At 43.3% G+C, this 17580-nt stretch overlaps 1 protein-coding gene across 5 annotated transcripts in view; it reads right to left on the bottom strand.

Moving 5' to 3' along the window:
- Positions 1-407: 407 nt before the first annotated feature.
- coro (protein coronin) overlaps positions 408-17580 on the bottom strand; it is a 34863-nt gene continuing 17690 nt past the window's right edge. For 3 of the 5 annotated variants that reach the window (XM_022809746.2, XM_022809744.2, XM_022809745.2), the window contains exons 2-5: positions 7260-7558; positions 6429-7080; positions 5825-6030; positions 408-5496 (exon numbers count right to left, since the gene is read on the bottom strand). In XM_022809746.2, coding sequence (XP_022665481.1) covers positions 4984-5496; positions 5825-6030; positions 6429-7080; positions 7260-7460 — 1572 coding nt within the window. In that variant the 5' untranslated portion in view covers positions 7461-7558 and the 3' untranslated portion in view covers positions 408-4983. Of the gene's footprint in view, positions 5497-5824; positions 6031-6428; positions 7081-7259; positions 7559-9092; positions 9313-12744; positions 15941-17580 lie in introns of those variants that run through there. The other 2 variants (XM_086993407.1, XM_022809743.2) reach the window with 2 other exon arrangements.

Raw genomic sequence — 17580 nt, 5'->3', positions numbered from 1 at the left:
GTGAATCTAAACAGATTCAACTCCTGTTTGATCTATAGTCTAAAGATAGCCTTCTATCGATACGGCATTACGATACTGCCACACGTACACCAAGCGGCACTATCAGAAGGTGAAAACATTTCAAATGAAGACAACTAAGACGCTTACCGATTGTCGTAACTTCCTGGAAGCCCTTCTAACCTACTGAATGTTTTACTCAAAAGGAAACATTATCGGAGACGCATCTCCGAGTTGAACTCGGGTTTAACGCAAGTGAACCCGGAATGAGGCGGCGTATCATCAGCCCAGTTAACTGTTTTCTATTTTGATAAATTTTACTGCCTGACCAAATGTTTATATTCGTTTGATAGATTGACGCTTCGAGGAATCGTCTCGGAAACTAGCGCAGACTAACAAAAAAACCGAAGTTCTCAATGAACGGGCAAAAATAAGTTGTTTTTATTAACTGAAATCGATTTCTCATGGATTTTGATGATCGACTATCGCTTTTGTATGCCAACAATTTACCCTTTTATTAATCACATATGAACTCAAGCGAAAGCGAAACAAAGCACTAAAACATTTTGTGCGCTGTAATACTCTCTGCAACGTTTCTGGCCGTTGAATATGATCGGTGCAGTGGTCGATCCTTCGGTTTTCTAACGCTTTCTGATGCTGGTCGACGACTCTTATGAAATAGTTAGAATATCGAGAAAATTCAAGTTTTCAAGATGGCTACAGGCTCTGACAGTTGTAAACCTTAGTTATTCCTCTTGCGCATTGAGTAGGCTAGAGCTCTATAAACTAAGACAGCTATGAAAAAGGGCCTCGCTACGTTCAAATATCAAATGATGAGCATTTTCCCGGGCTTTTTGGCTTTGACGACGATTGTCTTGTGCCATTTTTAACAGAGCATGATATTAAGAGTAAAAAAATTAAATACAACTCTACAGTGTAACGTAGACGGAATGAATTGTCTGGGCTGCTTTGGTGGTTTTCTGGCATCAGCGAAAAATCGATATCGCCAATGCATACTCTTTATCCGACATTGTAGTCCTCTTTAGAGAGCAAATTCGGGGTACAATCTTGTGACTCGAATAAAACTGTAGCAATAATCCTGTCCAGTAAAAATTTTTCAACGGGTTTAACCCTTGTGCAGACAAAAACTAAGAAAAATAGACCACAAAATAAAAACCGCCATCAAGTTTCGAACGGATCAGTTACTTGGCTTGCGTAAGGACAGCGTGGACAACACAGGACGACACATGTCCATCGAAAGCTACGCGAAACAAGTATTTCAGTTACAAAATACTTCAACAGATAAAACAAATGGCAACAGAGTGCTTATTATTTCAATAGAAGCGCAACATAGACCAGTATATGATGCTAACGTCATTGGCAGCGACGTTACTTTGGAGACTTCACTCGATGAAGTAGTGTTGCCTGTCACAGGCGAACTCATTTCGTAGTAGAAGCATGAAACCGTGAGGCTTGCGTAACAGTAAGCAGTTATAATGTTTGCTATCTTAATTTTCGAATAACGTTCACGCGAACGTTCTACGTACGTATTTACACACTATGATACTAGCACAAAATACGTTATAATCAAATATATACCTAAACGTTAGTTGGGGTTCATGGAAAAAGGACGACTACCATATCCATATGAACATTAGGTCACTGTTGAATTTCTCTAGTGAACCTCCTCCGCATCGCCTAACGACATCGCCTCCCGAACGATAATTCCCCTATTCTGAAAACATCATACCTTATTTGCATAGTTTTGTTCACTACAATATGGTCAAAATCGATTTCCACCATTAGTGGCCATATAACGTTATTTATTATATTCAATCGTTTACTTCTTAACTAGTTCCCCTCGTTTTTATGACGATGATAATTAATGTTGTTGCTGCTGCTGCTGCTGCTGCTGCTACTATCAATGCTGTTGACGTTGCCACAAACTCGCCCCATCTCAAACAGACAACCATGCAAGACTTCGGAGCTGATCAGGTGGGCACCGAGACCGATACAATCAGGTAAGCTAGTTTTATGCTTGATAAAAATTTAACGCAATTGCAAGGCAAATGAATTTTAGCGTTCATGGCCATTAGGGCAACTTCGACCTTGTTAGCTCTGTTATAAAGAATGCTTTTCGCTAAAAGGTTTTTGCTTAGAAGGGATTTTTCCAAGCTTCAAATGATGATTGAGCCTCGTTCGGGACATACGTTCTCAGCAGGAAAAAAAAAACAACTATACGGCGAGAGAACGTGAACTCTACGGTTTATATCCACTGAAGCAAGATTATCTCGCTGGATTAGCTTCAGTAGCCTGTTCCCTCATCGATCCAAACGGGCTGATTTAGTAATTTGACGTTCCCTATAAAGTGTAGCGGCAGTGCGATCCGACACACGATTGATCTAACCGGTCTAGTTTCGTACAGAATAGAAAATGTTGTCTATGCATGTCTATGTATAAATCAACAGTCAACGTTGTTGTTGTTCTAATATCACGAATGTTTTTAAGCCTTCGCTACCTGATACAATAAATTATAACTGTAATAGTAAACATTAAACAAAAAAAAAAAAACCTTTAATATGTCACAGAGAAAGCGATGTTATCGGTTTTCGTTCCGTCTTGACGGTGATTAGGACAAATATATGATTATGGCCGTAAAACGATAGGCACAAGATTAGTTCCCTATATTTGTACGATGTATCGACACTTCTATTAGCTCAATGTTAGGCTTAATGATGATCGGATTACGTCTAATCGTATACTTGATCCTGCCGTGTTTCGAAATGTCCTATTTTCATCACTCTTCTCAGTTGCAATTGGTACGTTGTAAAATACTTGATTCGTTATATGCTGCTTCAACTATTCCTACCTTTCCACATGACTTAAGCTCACAAATAACAATAATTGGTGGGGGAAGCCGAAAACGAGGCTTCCGATATGACCCGAAGGGACCAGATGGGCTCAACTACTTCTACCACAGACGAACTGCGTTTATAAATAAGCGAAATCCACGATAGAAAACATTATTACATATAAGGAACTATATAGTTCAATAAGCAGCTTGCATCTCCTGTACTCATAAATAGTTATATATCAATCGATCTGTCATACAGTCAAACATCTCTCTGCGTATGAGTGTATCACTCTATCCGCACAAGCGAAATCTGGGAAAAATAGAGTAGTACTCGATTCTAAGGGTTCAGTAAAAGAGCGTTGTTTGTCAGGGAATATTTTGCCGTACCTAGCTAAAATTCTCAGTCCTCAATTCTGACCACTATCGAGCTAAAACGTCGACTTTTTCTATGTTGAAAAGCTGTAAAAACCTCGAAATAGCTTTATGAATGAAACAAAAAAATATCCATTATCATAAAGGTTACTTCACCACCTGAGTTTGTTACAGTGTTACTATTACGTACACGTTTCGAATCCAACAATCAACGGCTAGTTAGGTCAAAGTCCAACCATAGAAATGCATCCCTCCGATTAAAAGGCCTGTCTCAAATTTGCGCGAACTTTATCATGCCCTGCCATCGAAAATTACTCCATCCACGCTCCAGCCCAAGACTGTCTCAGCGGCAAGTTTGCCCCTTTCGCGCCGAAAACATATAAGGAAGATAAGAAGCATGTAGCAGGTGTTTTCGCAGTAGCGCACCGCAAAATACTGCGCTCAATCCTTGGCTCTTACAGGCGAAAGACTCTCGCGGTTCGCAAGTCAACGGGCAGGTTAGTGGAAATATCGGTGTACCAAAAGACAAAAAGACATAGACAAATGGCCGGCCAACAGCGTTAGGGGGAAGGTGACCGTCATTAATCAATAGTCGTAAGTAACTCGAATCGGAGCTGTCCGCCCTAAACAATCATAGTTCATATAGCCTTTGCGTTTGCAAATACGTTTGCTTTGCGTGTTCGTGCTTTGAGATCCTTATATCGGCATTATCGGTAGGATTAGAACGCAACCGCCCAATTGTACAGGCTATGTGATCAACTCATGAGTGGGTAGACCTTTACTGCAGCCGTACTCCACGTTTGGTAAAAAAAGGGTGTTACGTAAATACCAAACTGCAAACCAAGGAAAAACAGTCCGGGCTGTATTTTGGTTAACAAATTTAAATATTCAAACAATATCGACTAAAGAATCGCGATTAACCAATGACACCTCTAACGACGAGGAAGCGCTCATACGGGTTGCTCAGCATTATAGCCTCACTTGCAATTAGTTTAAGCGTAATGGTATCAAGGTCAAGTTCCGGCGACTTTTTGTCTGAAGCAGCCGGTAATCCTTGCTCTATTTCACAAACGAAAAGCAAACACAGGCAAGCCGATTGTTTAATTATGTCCTCTCCTCGCATAGAGGACCATCATAGAAAACAATATTTTATGCTGTATATGCGTACGAAGTACCAGTGACCGCTGAAGCCTTATAGATACCGGTGAAGAGTGAACCACTTGGCCGGATATTGTATGTGGGCGACACCCGATCGTTGTCTTCATGAGCCGGCGATAACGTTTAGCGCTTTCACGCTGTGAAATGATAGCCTTACTTTGTTTATTCGACTATCGTATCACATCCTCAGTATTTTATTGGAACGCACACACGTATTCACATACATTCGTACACACAGACACACACACACACACACACACAGCCCACGGTCTATAATCTCTCGGTGAATTTGCAACCCCAATGTTGGCGTAATGCTGAAGCACAGACCGACGCCGAGTTCAAAATCGTTAACATATTACAAGCGGCCGTCATTATCAAGCAATAAGATGGGTAGTGTATATAATATAAAGAAATGTGCACCTTCCTGACCAGCCACAAGCTGGCGAGGCAATGATACAAAACATGTATATCCAAAGTGACATAGGGGCCACCGATTCGTTGTGTCGTAGTCGAAGTTGCGACATAGACCGCCTACATAGAAGATGTGCCTGCGTCGTGCCGATTTGAAGCACAAAATGAAGGCTATTTAAGTTTTTGGTGCCTCAATGAGTTTCGTCATTGTTGTTCGGTTCGTTCGGAGTTTCAGCGGGTCTCTGTGCTGCGGCTTCTCCCAACCCCTGCTCTTCCTGAGCGGCTTGATCTTCCTCGCGTTTTTTATTGAGTCCACTGAAGTCTTCTAGTTTACGGATACGTTTCTCATGCTTGAGAATGAGTGACTTTAGTAGCTTCATTACCTCGACAAGTTCAAGGTACTGTTCTTCTGAAATTCCAGCGGCCACCGGAGGTGGAGGAGCCCGCTCTGGAGAGTCTCCAGACGAATCAACGTAAGATGCTGGTCGCGTTTCCTGTTGAGGTTGTCCAGGCATTCTGTCAAGTATGTTGGACTTCGGTCGAGGCTTGGCGGTCACCTGGAAATCTTTGTGCTTCGCCTGGTAACCGTCCTTGAGGTTGATGAGTAACGGTTCCCGATCTTCGCCAGAAGCCCACTCATCAGCGCTCAGGGCCGGCACGTCTCCCGGCGTCAAGGGGTATAGGTCATCTTGAAATAGATCAGACTGGAAAATGTTGAAAGGGTCTCGAATCAGATAAGGTCAATAATATATATGCTTATTTATTTGCAACACTTGGAAGAACTTTTAACCTTTTTTGAAGATTTGTGTCCATTGTGAGCAGGCGCCATTATAATGACTTTACGATTTCTTTCTTCTTTCTATGGTGAGTTTCGGATTTTCACATTCAAATAGCCAGATACTCCTAACATCCAAAGTTCTATGATAATTATGTTCAGTACTAACTACGATTTTTAGTCGAGATATTGCTCGAGAACAGTCAGAAGGGTGTGACCATAGAAAAGAACAACCAGAAAACAGCTAATTTTATTACCTTTCGAGGTACAGTGAAAGAGATAACTTCACAGAGCCCTTTAGTGTGTAACTTGAAAAAGCGTGCGATTTCACACTGGGTGACGTCCACGCCACGCTTTACCATGCCACACATTCCGCGCTGAGGCTCTGAAGATTGGTAAGTGTTAATATAGTGAACGAAAGGTGCCTCTTCGGTGATCTCGAAGTATCGAATATTGCTGTCACCTATGAGCCATGACCAACACCACACAATGTCAGGATTATTTTATCTATTTCGTTGATGCAATCCATAAGGAAATTATTATTCAGTTGCAGCTCATCATCGGTCGGCTTTCCAATCAACACTGGATAACACCTCTTCATTTAAGTAGCTATACAAAACGTTGTTTACAATCGATTACTTCATGGGTGGATTTAAACTGGTGGCCCTAACTTCTTGCAAGTTTCAATTTTTTATTAGAAATTACCTTTTCAACTTTCACATTTCATGTTAAGCAATTGAACATGTTAGATTCACTCAGATCAACTTCGTTTATAGGTGAGTGACGTTATTTAAGCCATATGTTTCAACTGTTTTGCTACTGTTTTCAGGAAAATGGTTATTTCGAGTAAGTTGTGCTTACCTTTGGCGCACAGGAAGAGAAGATTTACATCAGGATCATAATAGGGGACTAGCACACCATTGGACGTGTCGAGCTCTTCTAGAACAACCGGCTCATTCAAAGCGCTTTCGACTCGAAGCGCGTACTGGCGCTCGGACATACGTGAGAACCCAGTAGTGAAAATGAGACCGTCTCTTAAGTAGATGGCTTTTTGCGGCTTTGCCCCCTCGTGGCCAAGTCCCTCACATTCGATCTCGCCCGACCGTGGATTATACACACGAATCTTTCGGTCTTTGCATGTCGTCACAATTCGGCTTCCATCCCAATTCCAGCAGGCGCTGAACACAACGTCAGGATGGTCAATCGCCGAAAGGATCTCTGAAGTGCCTACGTTCCAAATGATCAGTTTGCAATCGGCACCGATACTGAGTAAAACGTTGTTGGCCGACGGGTGCCAATGAATGTTTTGCACTTTACGCTGATGGCCATGCAGCTCGACTACAGGCTCGGTCATTGTTCGGACAAGGCCGAGATTTGGGATTTGCCAAACACGAACAAAGGTGTCGTCGCATGCTGACGCTATGACATTATCGTTGAAGGGACTCCAGGCGATGTCTAGGACGGGACCCTTGTGACCTGCGACCAATGGGGCGTTAGGGTCAACACGACCCACCTAGGAAGGATATTTCAACAAAATCAGGGCTAAAGGTAATTAAGTCTGCTAAAAAACCGTTATTCATTTTCAGGCATTAGACAATGTAGCTTAAGATTTCGAAACAGGACATTGACCTTGGGGTCAAATCTTCATTTGCACTAAACAATGTAGTTTAAGGTACAGCATCTCACGCATACCTGTTTGATTGGAAGGACTAGAAAAGCTCCGCCTCCAGCCTGTTCGGTGATAATTGCAATAAACTTGGGGTTGGCACAGCAGAAGTTCGAATCCCATGACGATTTCGTAATGCGAATATTGTCATAGCAATTCTCCTTCTTCAGCGCCTGGCCGAAGATGTGTCGAAATTTTGATGAGCGGACAATTGACCGATGCGACATATTTACTATGTTGAAGATTACGTGTTACTTTAAGGATTCGAAGAATATACTGAATAAGTTTTTCAGAAGGTGCTGCTTCTTGCTGCTGAGTGCAGATTCTGGTGTGAAACGAAAAGTGGTATTAGACAAATGTCGATAAATATAGTTAATAAGAATTCGGTTATATCAAGCTAGACCGAGTGCGTATGAACTTCAGAGAGCAATTTTACTAGGAGGCATCTTGAGAACCGCTGACTCGTGTCGTGACATCAATTACAAGTTTGCTGAATTGATTATATGACGCTATTAATAAATATATACTGTTAATTGACGTTAGAAAATGTGGCATTTAGCTAGAGGAGTAAAGAGTAGCGTAGTAGTAGTAGTAGTAGTAGTAGTAGTAGTAATAGTAGTAGTAGTAGTAGTAATAGTAGCAGTAGTAGTAGTAGTAGTAATAGTAATAGTAATAGTAATAGTAGTAGTAGTAATAGTTCGATTTTCTCGACTAAGTCGGTAGTTTGGTTGACTGTGAAACGGCTCTGCGTGACTGTACGCAATAACAATTGTTTTCTGTGATAAAATAACGACTGGTCCGTATGTCCCTCAAGCTCGCGAGTGAGCCGCCGGACAATCGCCAAAGTGCTAGAAGCTATTGTTTCTATATAAATTATATTAACACTATTCATAACATTTGTTATTATTATTTATATTCAAATAAGTTCATCAAGTCCGGTCTCGGCTAGCGTCACACATTTCTATCTATATTTAAAGCATACAAACGGATTCAACACACAAACACTGTTTGTTGAATATAGTATTTCAGTCCAATATGAAAGTCACCATCCACTCAATGGCCAATAGTTCTAACACCTTTGAGGCCGCTTTTAAAGTTTTCCTCCTTACGAACTTAACGACTCGTTACCGTATCTATAGGTTTAAGTGACACAGCCGAGTGTGTGGCAAAGCAGTAGATCCCGAAAAACATCACAGGTTTTTGAGCTACATAAATAATCCAATAAATTAATTAATTAGCTAATGTATAAACTAAACATTTATACACAGGCTAGAATTTTTACTTGGAGGAATTAACTCGAGCGTCTGTCTGCATAAAAGAATGAGCGAGATCTCTCTCTCTCTCTCTCTCCTCTCTCTCTCTCATATTATCTCCTCTGTTGTACCTTCCATTTGTGCTTAATAGACGATACCGCACATCAGATAAGTTATGTGTTTGATCATTTTTTGCCTACGAATTAGCGGTTTGCACAAAAATTTATACAAAATACCTGTGGCTGACTAAACGTTTAAAAAGTAAACGGCAAAAGTATACAAAACAGGATGAACTCGCCGTCCTGCTCGGCAATAATGTCCCATTCTATTGTACTCTATTAGTGGGAAGAAAAAAAACTTTGACTAAAAACGCATAAACAGTTAGACAATGGCGCAGTTTCACTAATCACGAGCGGGCGTTTTTGTTCCACCTAAATTTTATGGCCGAAACCCAAGTGTAAATAAAATCTGATTGATTCCATGAATGAAAAAGCAGACACACAAGAACTTGGCCAAATTAGCCACTTAAGAGGGTTTCTTCGTTACCAGCAGTTACTGCTGTGGAACCAGTGGCTGTCGATCAGCCTACAATTGACTGGCACTCACCTTACGACGATCGCGTCGCCCCAGTTCTAGCTGGCGCCGGGCGTCGATTGCCGAGATTATGCGACTTCTGTAGTATGCTGTGTGTCTGTGTGTGATTTGGTGCTTAACGTTGCTGGCTGGCAGTCAGTTGCTTCCTTTTTAAGTTCTGTTTGGATTAAGCCGCTCTAGTCGCTGCTACGGCCAAGAACAGCTAGTACAAACCGTTGGACTAGATGCCGCCCTAGAACCAGCAGGAGCGACAACTGATGACTGCTGTGCCTATAACTCTTGCCTCTGTCATTGCAAACGGCCTTTGCTTTTTGTTTATAGCAGCTACCACACGCGAACACACACACACACACACACACACACACACACACACACACACTCACTTACACACATATACATACACACCCGAGATACACCTAGGCGTGCGTAGATCGATAGGTTGCTGGATTGCGGACTTTTCGAAACATACGCCCTCTTTTTCTTATTCCCACTGCTGAGTTCCTTTGATGTCGTTACTGCCGCCTCGAACATCTACGGCAACGGCGGTCGTACTTTTGGTGCCGTACTAACGGGACTACAACGGAATCGTATTTAGTCGGCCAACCGCTCGTTGACGTAGAGCGACCCGGGCGTATTAGCGCGCAAACACAGCCAGCCTATTGTTATGTCATGACAACATTATACTGCAATAGCGAAAGTTTTTTAGGTTTGCAGCACCGATTCGGGTGAAGTCATTGAGCTGAGATGCCGTTAACTGTCACACATCGTTGAGCAATTGGAATCACAGGACGCATAGAGGCCATTGACAAGTGTACAATCAAAAGATTGATTCCCTTCTATGCTGTAAATTGTTGGCTAAGAACAGCCGGTAGAGTTGTTTACACTATATCGGGTTAGCAATAAGATTATGGAGGCAGGTGGCCTTTGCCTACTCGATACGGCCAGGTAGCAAGTATGATAAACCGATAAACTTACATAGTTGGTAGAAACAAGCGAATAAACTTGACGCTACCACGACCATGTTACTCAATTCGAGCGTTGAAATTATAAGAGTCACAAAAGCCACTTTCTATACAAATACTAAGTTGCAGACAGATGTGGCCATTTAAGGTCTTCGCCCGGCTGTCAACACACGACCAGATGAGAAAGGGAAAATCCCGTACTGATTCAACACCTTATTTCTCTAATATCACAAACAACAGTAGAGTCCTTCGTTCGAAGCTTAAGTTTCTATACGCGGCTTTATTGAAAACGTACCAATTTTAAGTGGTGCCGCATTGATCTACTAAATAATAAAGGCAATATTATAGATAAACTATAATTAAGTGGTTCCAGATTTTCTAGCGATAAATTCATCGCTCAACGACTATCGACAGGGAACGCTTAACGGGGAATCAAAGTGGTAGCTAGAAAAGATTTTTTATGACATCAGAAAATATAGGCTTCCTCAATGAAATCAACCGCTAATCAAGCGGGTGACTTGGAATCTAGCACGCTGGAAAACATAGAATTGTAGATCAAATGGAAAAAATCGATTATCCTTCATCATCAATGAAAGAAACAAAGGCTGCCAGATTGGTAATTATAATGATATTACATGGCAGCATTTCTGCACCTCTATAGACCCTAAATAACTGGGAGTTCTCCAGGGGCAAATTTCCATGAAGCCACCATTCTATCAATTATTATCCTATTACAGATCGAAAGCAAAGTTATTTCGTATGGTTACAAGGGAACTCAGCGATGAGGCATTAACAGAGGGGATCTAACTGACAAAAATATCGATAAAGTAAACGCTGGAGAGTGATCGTAGAGCCTGATTGGACAAACTATAGGGTAATGTTGCCTAACCTTGACATCTCGATGTTGACTGGAGCCAGGATGGAATAGAAAGCATTTTGACACGAACCTTGGTCAACTAGTTTGTGAACGTCTAAAGCGACCTCTGTATTCGTCGTTTTCCATGTACTTTTATTTAATGCTACGCGATCGTGATTGCCCTCTGACCAACCTTTTTTGGAAATGTCCTACGATAAGGCAAATAGTTCATTTAGCGGATGTGTCCCGCAGGCAGTGGTGTACACGCTCCACAGGAAAGTGAAATCCGTTATACAACGATGTTTGCCGCCGTCGTCATAATCATCATCGCCCATCTACCCATGATCGCTCTAATGGGACTGGAAGGTGATTCAGCACCAAACACTTATCTCCTGTTGGTAGATCTTGTGTACATCAGCGTGCGTTGGCCACACTCTAAGTGCGAAAACAATGGCCTTTGCGCTTGACGCAGATGCGCCATGCCATGCGGCAGCAGTGGATACATATCGGCATTGCCAACGGAAGTACGCATGAGTACTCTGAGTAAAACAACGTTCAGAGGTTCAATATCAGCTGCCGTTATAAGTCGCAAGAGGGCTTAAGAGGTTATGATACATCTACAGAGTTACTCGATGAGTCATTAAGTCGTTCATCTTCATGTCCTTGGGCCTGCTGACCCAGCCTTGGGCTGAAACTTTACTCTAGATTTTTATTATAGCATATTTTTCAAGTGATGTGTTTTTGGCAAGAGTACGACTCACCCATGGCTATTTTACAATCGACAATCAAGCATTCTTCGATACCTTAGCAGTTAATCATAGCATCGTGTTTTTATAATACACTTCTGTCAATTATACCACAAAGCTTAACGGTTTCACTAGCATTGAGTCATTCGCAAGCTGGAAGTGGGTGTGATAAAGTTCATCTTCCCGGCTACGCTGTGAGCATTTTGTAGGATATCCTAAAACATCCGGCAACTCTGACCTGAGTGCGACAAAGCGCTTTCATTTTTACGACGTTTAGGAAATGATTGTTCTCCGATCGAATTGTCTGCTGCGGCAGGCTGTCAGCCGAAAAGCCACTTCCTTTACAGCCTTTGTTCTTTGGCAGTCGGTAGTCATACGTATCGAGTCTGGCAGCTCATTGGCATCAAAGAGCGCTCACACGGAAATTAAAATTGAATTCGTCTTTCTGCCGAGATCGATACGTATCTTGTCGAAGAATGAGCTCTAGCGAAATAGTAGCCTCTTGTCGCTAACAATTGTGGGTCATCATAAAAGCGCAGTTGAGAGAGACGACGGTGAGTTACCACAGAAACGAACAGGAAGGACAGGTAGCAAATATCCAGACTGTTTTGTTATACCGATAACACGCATTTACCAAATGTATTCCAAAATATAATTATCGGCGTAACAAAATGGCTAGACAAGAGAGACAGCCTTGTCATAGCGAAACGAACAAGACCAACGTGTCTGACTAGACAGCGGGCAACTCCAACAAAACAGATCCCACAAGCGCCTATAAATGGAAGTCTATAGATATTCGATCAAATACGATGAGTCTGGTCGACGACCAATAAATAGATAATCCGCCGCTTACAAATGATATTCATATAATAGTAAAAGAACTCAAAGATTATTAACAACCAATATTATTATTATTACTTTTACATATGTAACATTGTCTACGTAGCGTCTATTACGTATACCGACCTCTTCGAACGATTGGACCATTGTGTCGTCTGTTTCGCTATAATTCTCTCTGAATCGATAGAATCCTATCGCTTCGAGCCTACCTGATTGCTGGTCGCAAACAGAAGAGAATAATGGACGTAGAAGAAACTCACGTTTTGTCGTTGGTGAAAAGCAGGAAAACAAGATTTCGCGCGCGGTCGATCTGATTGGAGACGGCCGTTCCATGGAAATTTCTTTTCCAGCTAGCATACAAGCATGATTACGGTAATAGACTGTACAGTCTCCTCGCAGGTATACAAACCTCCAGTGTCCATTTAAAGTTCGCTGATGAAGGTGTGGTGCAAAAGCTGAAGGTATCCGAGATCTTCGTGAAGCCTTGGATTACCTTTTCGCGTACATGGTACTTAAAAGTAGTACTATTACTATTAGTACGATAGCTGTTGTTTTCGTTGTTCGGGCTGTCACCGATTTTGTTTCCAAGTGCCGCTCCGAGAATACTTAGCAAACCTATGAAACCTTAGACGTTTAAGCACTGCTCTCTTGCTCGTAACGGTACCACTGTCCTGTCACAACGACTTATCGGAAACCGTTTGCTTAATAAAATCAAAGATAAGGAAAGCACGCTTTCTTACGGAATCCGTCACTACTTCATACGTACACTGATTTGGAATCTATTGGCTGACAACACTGGACGATAGAAACTTTTTGCCCATTGCTAGATTTCGGCATTCTCTGGAATTCTGCCGTGTAGATAACTGTGCTTTGAATTTGGAGAGACCCTCTCTTTCTGTGCTCTTCTCCTTTTACCGAAGTACGGCTGGAACAGCTGAGAAAGTCGTTTAGCTTTTGTTCACACTCGTTCTCTTCAGCTAGATAGCAAACACACACTAATCCTACAATTTACAACTAGTTGTTGTTAGTAGATATCTCTTAGAAAGTTGTTAATTCGTTAAAAACAACAGACAACGCCGACTACTACTTCAGATGCCGCAGTGGCTATGGCTGATGTTCTAATTGACTACAGCTGTTGCGGCACCATCGACTTGGTACTCAACGACGTCAGACCAACGTTCGTCCGCTCCCCCGCGCCACCAGTATTGCTCGTACCGGAACGAACAAAGCAGTTGCTGTTGGTGCTCGCGTCAGAAGCTATTGCCAGGCCAAGTGCTAGATGCAGCACAGGCATACGGACGCAAACGCGAAAAAAAGGAGCCAGTTGTTCCCAGTGTGGAAATGGTTTTGGTAGCCAGCGGTCCACTGCCGTAGGCTGTAGCCAGGAAACAGTAGTTTCCCCCGTCCGTCGGTTAATCGGCAACTGAGCGAGCCCGTCGACAAGAGCAATCTGCCGCCTACCAGGCAATTCACAGGGCTCAATTAACGAATAACAGCTTCACTGACAGAGTGGAGTTGAGCTAGACAGTCCCCAGCCTGCCAGTAACAACAATAGTTTTCTCTTGGCCGTCTGTCGAGTGACTGCTTTTTAACCCCTATCGTTAGCCTCAGTTATCGCTCGTGCTGATAAACCGTGTCCGTCTTTCCTGGCAGAAGTTGTATTAGTTAAAATAGTGGTTGTTATAGTGCTATATCTATGGCCGTATCTAAAAGTATTGCCTTTATTGCCGCTGGGCAGAATCTTCTCGCCTGCGTGAAGCAAGGCGGGGGGCGTACGGGGGGGGGGGGGGGGCGGCGGCGCGGCGCGGCGCGGCGTGCTGCTGCCTTGCCCTGGCGTACGCTGGTTGCCTTGTAAGGTTGCCCACCACCGCCTCGTGTTGCTACTGCTAGTGTAATCGCCTGTCACCGGGTGCCGCGCTACTGCCCTAGGCCTTCTTCCAGCTTCTTCCCACTCGTTCGTTCCTTGTTGTGGCTGTAGTTGGCGCCGCCGGTACGACGATGTTGATAGAACTAAATAGTCGGGTAGAAATACACACATGTAAGAGGCAAGACCCAGACAAGCCAACTGTTGCCGTAGCTGATACAGCCAAACCCACTGGTGTCGAACCCAGCTCGGGCGAAAGCGGCTAGTAGGAACAGATCGACCGATGACAACGAGCCGTCTGGAGATGTTGTCGTAGAACTGGGACGATTTACTCCAGCCGAAGTCTCTAGACAGTAGTCAGCCGTACAAACCTAGTGCTAATGACATAAACAATAGTATGAGTCGAAAATCTCTTTGGATTCTTATAGACTCACAGGCACCTGGCGGAAAAGACGATCGGTACCACGCTTGAAACGTAGAGATCATCGACAGATAATGAGGGAGAGGCAGACCAAGAGCTATAGCCGGATATCGGCAACCGACAATATCGCTGCCCTTCCGCCAAGGGTGAGCCACTCTTGAGCACAACTCGCTGGCTCAGTTAAAGATTAGCACGTTTTATAGCAGCATTACCGTCGATGACGTTATCGTGATTCCTGCACTCACTAGCACTTATTACGAGCCACTTCCAACTGCGAACACCGACTGGCCTTCTTCAGCGGAGCACCGCACTACACCTCGCCTCGATTGCACTTCCTCTGCTATGTGCTAGTAGTACTACTTCAACTCTTCACTTCGTTCACCGATGAGCTTCACCAGTTCGGAAATCTGTTGCCCATTTAAATTGGACAGCAGTTTGGCGCCCACGGCACGTGCTGCACTTCTGTTCTTAGCCAGCCGGGGAAGATGACACCCCCAGACAGACCACAGCCTGCTCCTGTTACGGTCGCTAGTTTACCTTTACAGGCCGCTGCCAGCGATGGTCGGCATTGTTCGCTGAAAGATGGTACGGTAGCCTGTATGTTGCTCGCACGGGGGCTGCCGACTTCCGACTCGTGGTCGTAGTAGTTGGCTGGAGCAGCAGCGGTGGCACTTTGGCAGTGGCTATCGATGGCTACGAACTTCAACTGCGACGATGGCCGGAGCGGCAGAGGAGCGGGCACGACTTGGTCAATCGGTCGGTCGGCGAGCCCCCGCACCGTTTCATCGTGTTACTGTTCGTCCTAGCAGCATGAACACACAAGGAGAGGGCTAAGCGATCGCGGAGCAAGGGCCGGCTTCGTGGCGGCATCTTTCGAAATGTGCGCAGAATAGTAGACGAAAACAGGACTAACCAATGCGATGGAGAAGAAACGTGTGAAAGCTGGACCTAATCAAATGAATGTTGAAGGAGGAAATCGATGTAGTAGTGAAGTTGCTTCTGACAGAATCTTGCCCCATGGAAAAGAATCGTTCATTTAGACAGAAGGTGATTAATCTATGCTTAAGAAAACACTCGTATATGAAAAAAAAACAAATATCATAGTCTAAATTTCTGGTAGATTTGTTCATTCGCCTACGAGTAGGAAAAACGCTGTATTTGTCAGAAGCATAAATACATCGAGCTACTATTGGCTCTTAGCTGAATGCTGGATACAACAAAAACAGAATAAGATCAAAGCTTTAGCTCATTAATTCCTTAGAACCCGTCTTAAATACTTTATGGCCTTGAACTAAATTATAGACTTGTTGAAGTATCAAGTGATCTGCGGAAATAGCGCCGGTTATAGCGAACAGTAGAATCGCATAGAGAGACAATGCATGCTTTCAATCAATGTGGTACTTATGATTCGGTCAAAGACCATTTTTAATACTTGCGTCACTATAATTGACCCTTACTGTTTACGTTCAGAATTTTACGTTTGGTTTCGCCGTTAGGCATTTCTGCTGGATGGCTCCCAACACAAAAAATAACCCTATTTGTCCATCTGTCTATGCCCAGGCTTCCAAAGCTATACCCAAACCACAACATCTCTAAAGGTTCGCAGACAAATACTGAGCTATAACGAGGACATCGTATTCCGTTCGATCGAGTGCGTCCGACGATATCTAGTTTTTAGCTGTTAGTTCGCTATTTAACTTCACTAACAAGTATCTTTTCGACACATAATTCTTCAATTGATTCAAATTTCTATTATCTTCAAATACGTCCTTTTTATTTCTATCGTCATATTTACGCGTGTATGCAGTTAAGATCATGCCTGGTGTCTGGCGCATTTCGCGTTAGATCGGAACTTTATTTCTCCGAATGTACAGGTCCCCTTAACCATAAAACGTATTCAACTTCTTCTACTTCCCCGCAGACCAATTCATTACCCATATTTAATGAGATAATATCACTGCAGCAACGGCGGGTGATTCGGTTAATTACTGCCACCCGTGAAAAAGTTAGTTTGCCACCTGGAGAGTATTTGCTCTTGACAACGCAGCCATCTTAGCCGTATCGTTGCAGTAATAACGGCGGCGGTGCCTGTCTGAATAGTGGTTTTAGTGTAAAAAAGAATTCGTATGGCAACAAGAGGATTTCGTTAAGGCCTTAGACCAGACGGATACTGCGGGACGAAGTCTTCTCTACTTTAATTGACGTAAGCGCTTCATGTTCAATTATTTGATTTTGGCTCTTCTACCCCTATTAGTTCCCTGTCAGCATTTTTCTGGCTCTTGTTTGATGATCTCTATCTACGGATACATCGCGAAGGTGATGTTCGTGGTCGCGATGACGGTACTGGTGCAAACCCATGTTAAGGGTTTCCTCTTTTTCAACAATCTTACGTAACCATGCTCTGCTAGTCTGAGTACTGCCCCTCTACTCCCTTTCCTCTGGTTAGATATCGCTCGCCCGTGTACGGTTATCACTGGGTATATGACGGTGACTCAAGCGACATCTCCGCAAGTGTTGTCGTCCATTCGATTTCAGCCGGCCTTAACCCAGCAAGCAGCCGGTCCATATACTAATTGTGGGTACCTTCTATGAAGCAAAGCAATAGGACTGGCTAAGAGTTGCTAACAAAACACGGCAGAATTGCGTATGATATACACATGAAGAGCCTATGTCGATTCGAGTTTGCCTAAGATGGTTAAATGCAACGGGGCCCAGTGTCACCGTATCAATGCCATACGACGCCTCATAAGGGCTGCAGCCGGCAACCGCTATCTGTCGTAATACCATTTGTCATTTATAGGAAATAGACAA

The sequence above is a fragment of the Varroa destructor genome, unplaced genomic scaffold (assembly GCF_002443255.2).
Source record: "Varroa destructor unplaced genomic scaffold, Vdes_3.0 BEIS01000006.1, whole genome shotgun sequence".
Classification (NCBI taxonomy): domain Eukaryota; kingdom Metazoa; phylum Arthropoda; class Arachnida; order Mesostigmata; family Varroidae; genus Varroa; species Varroa destructor.
Note: the sequence above shows the minus strand (reverse complement) of the source record. Positions and strands in the feature narration are given on the sequence as shown.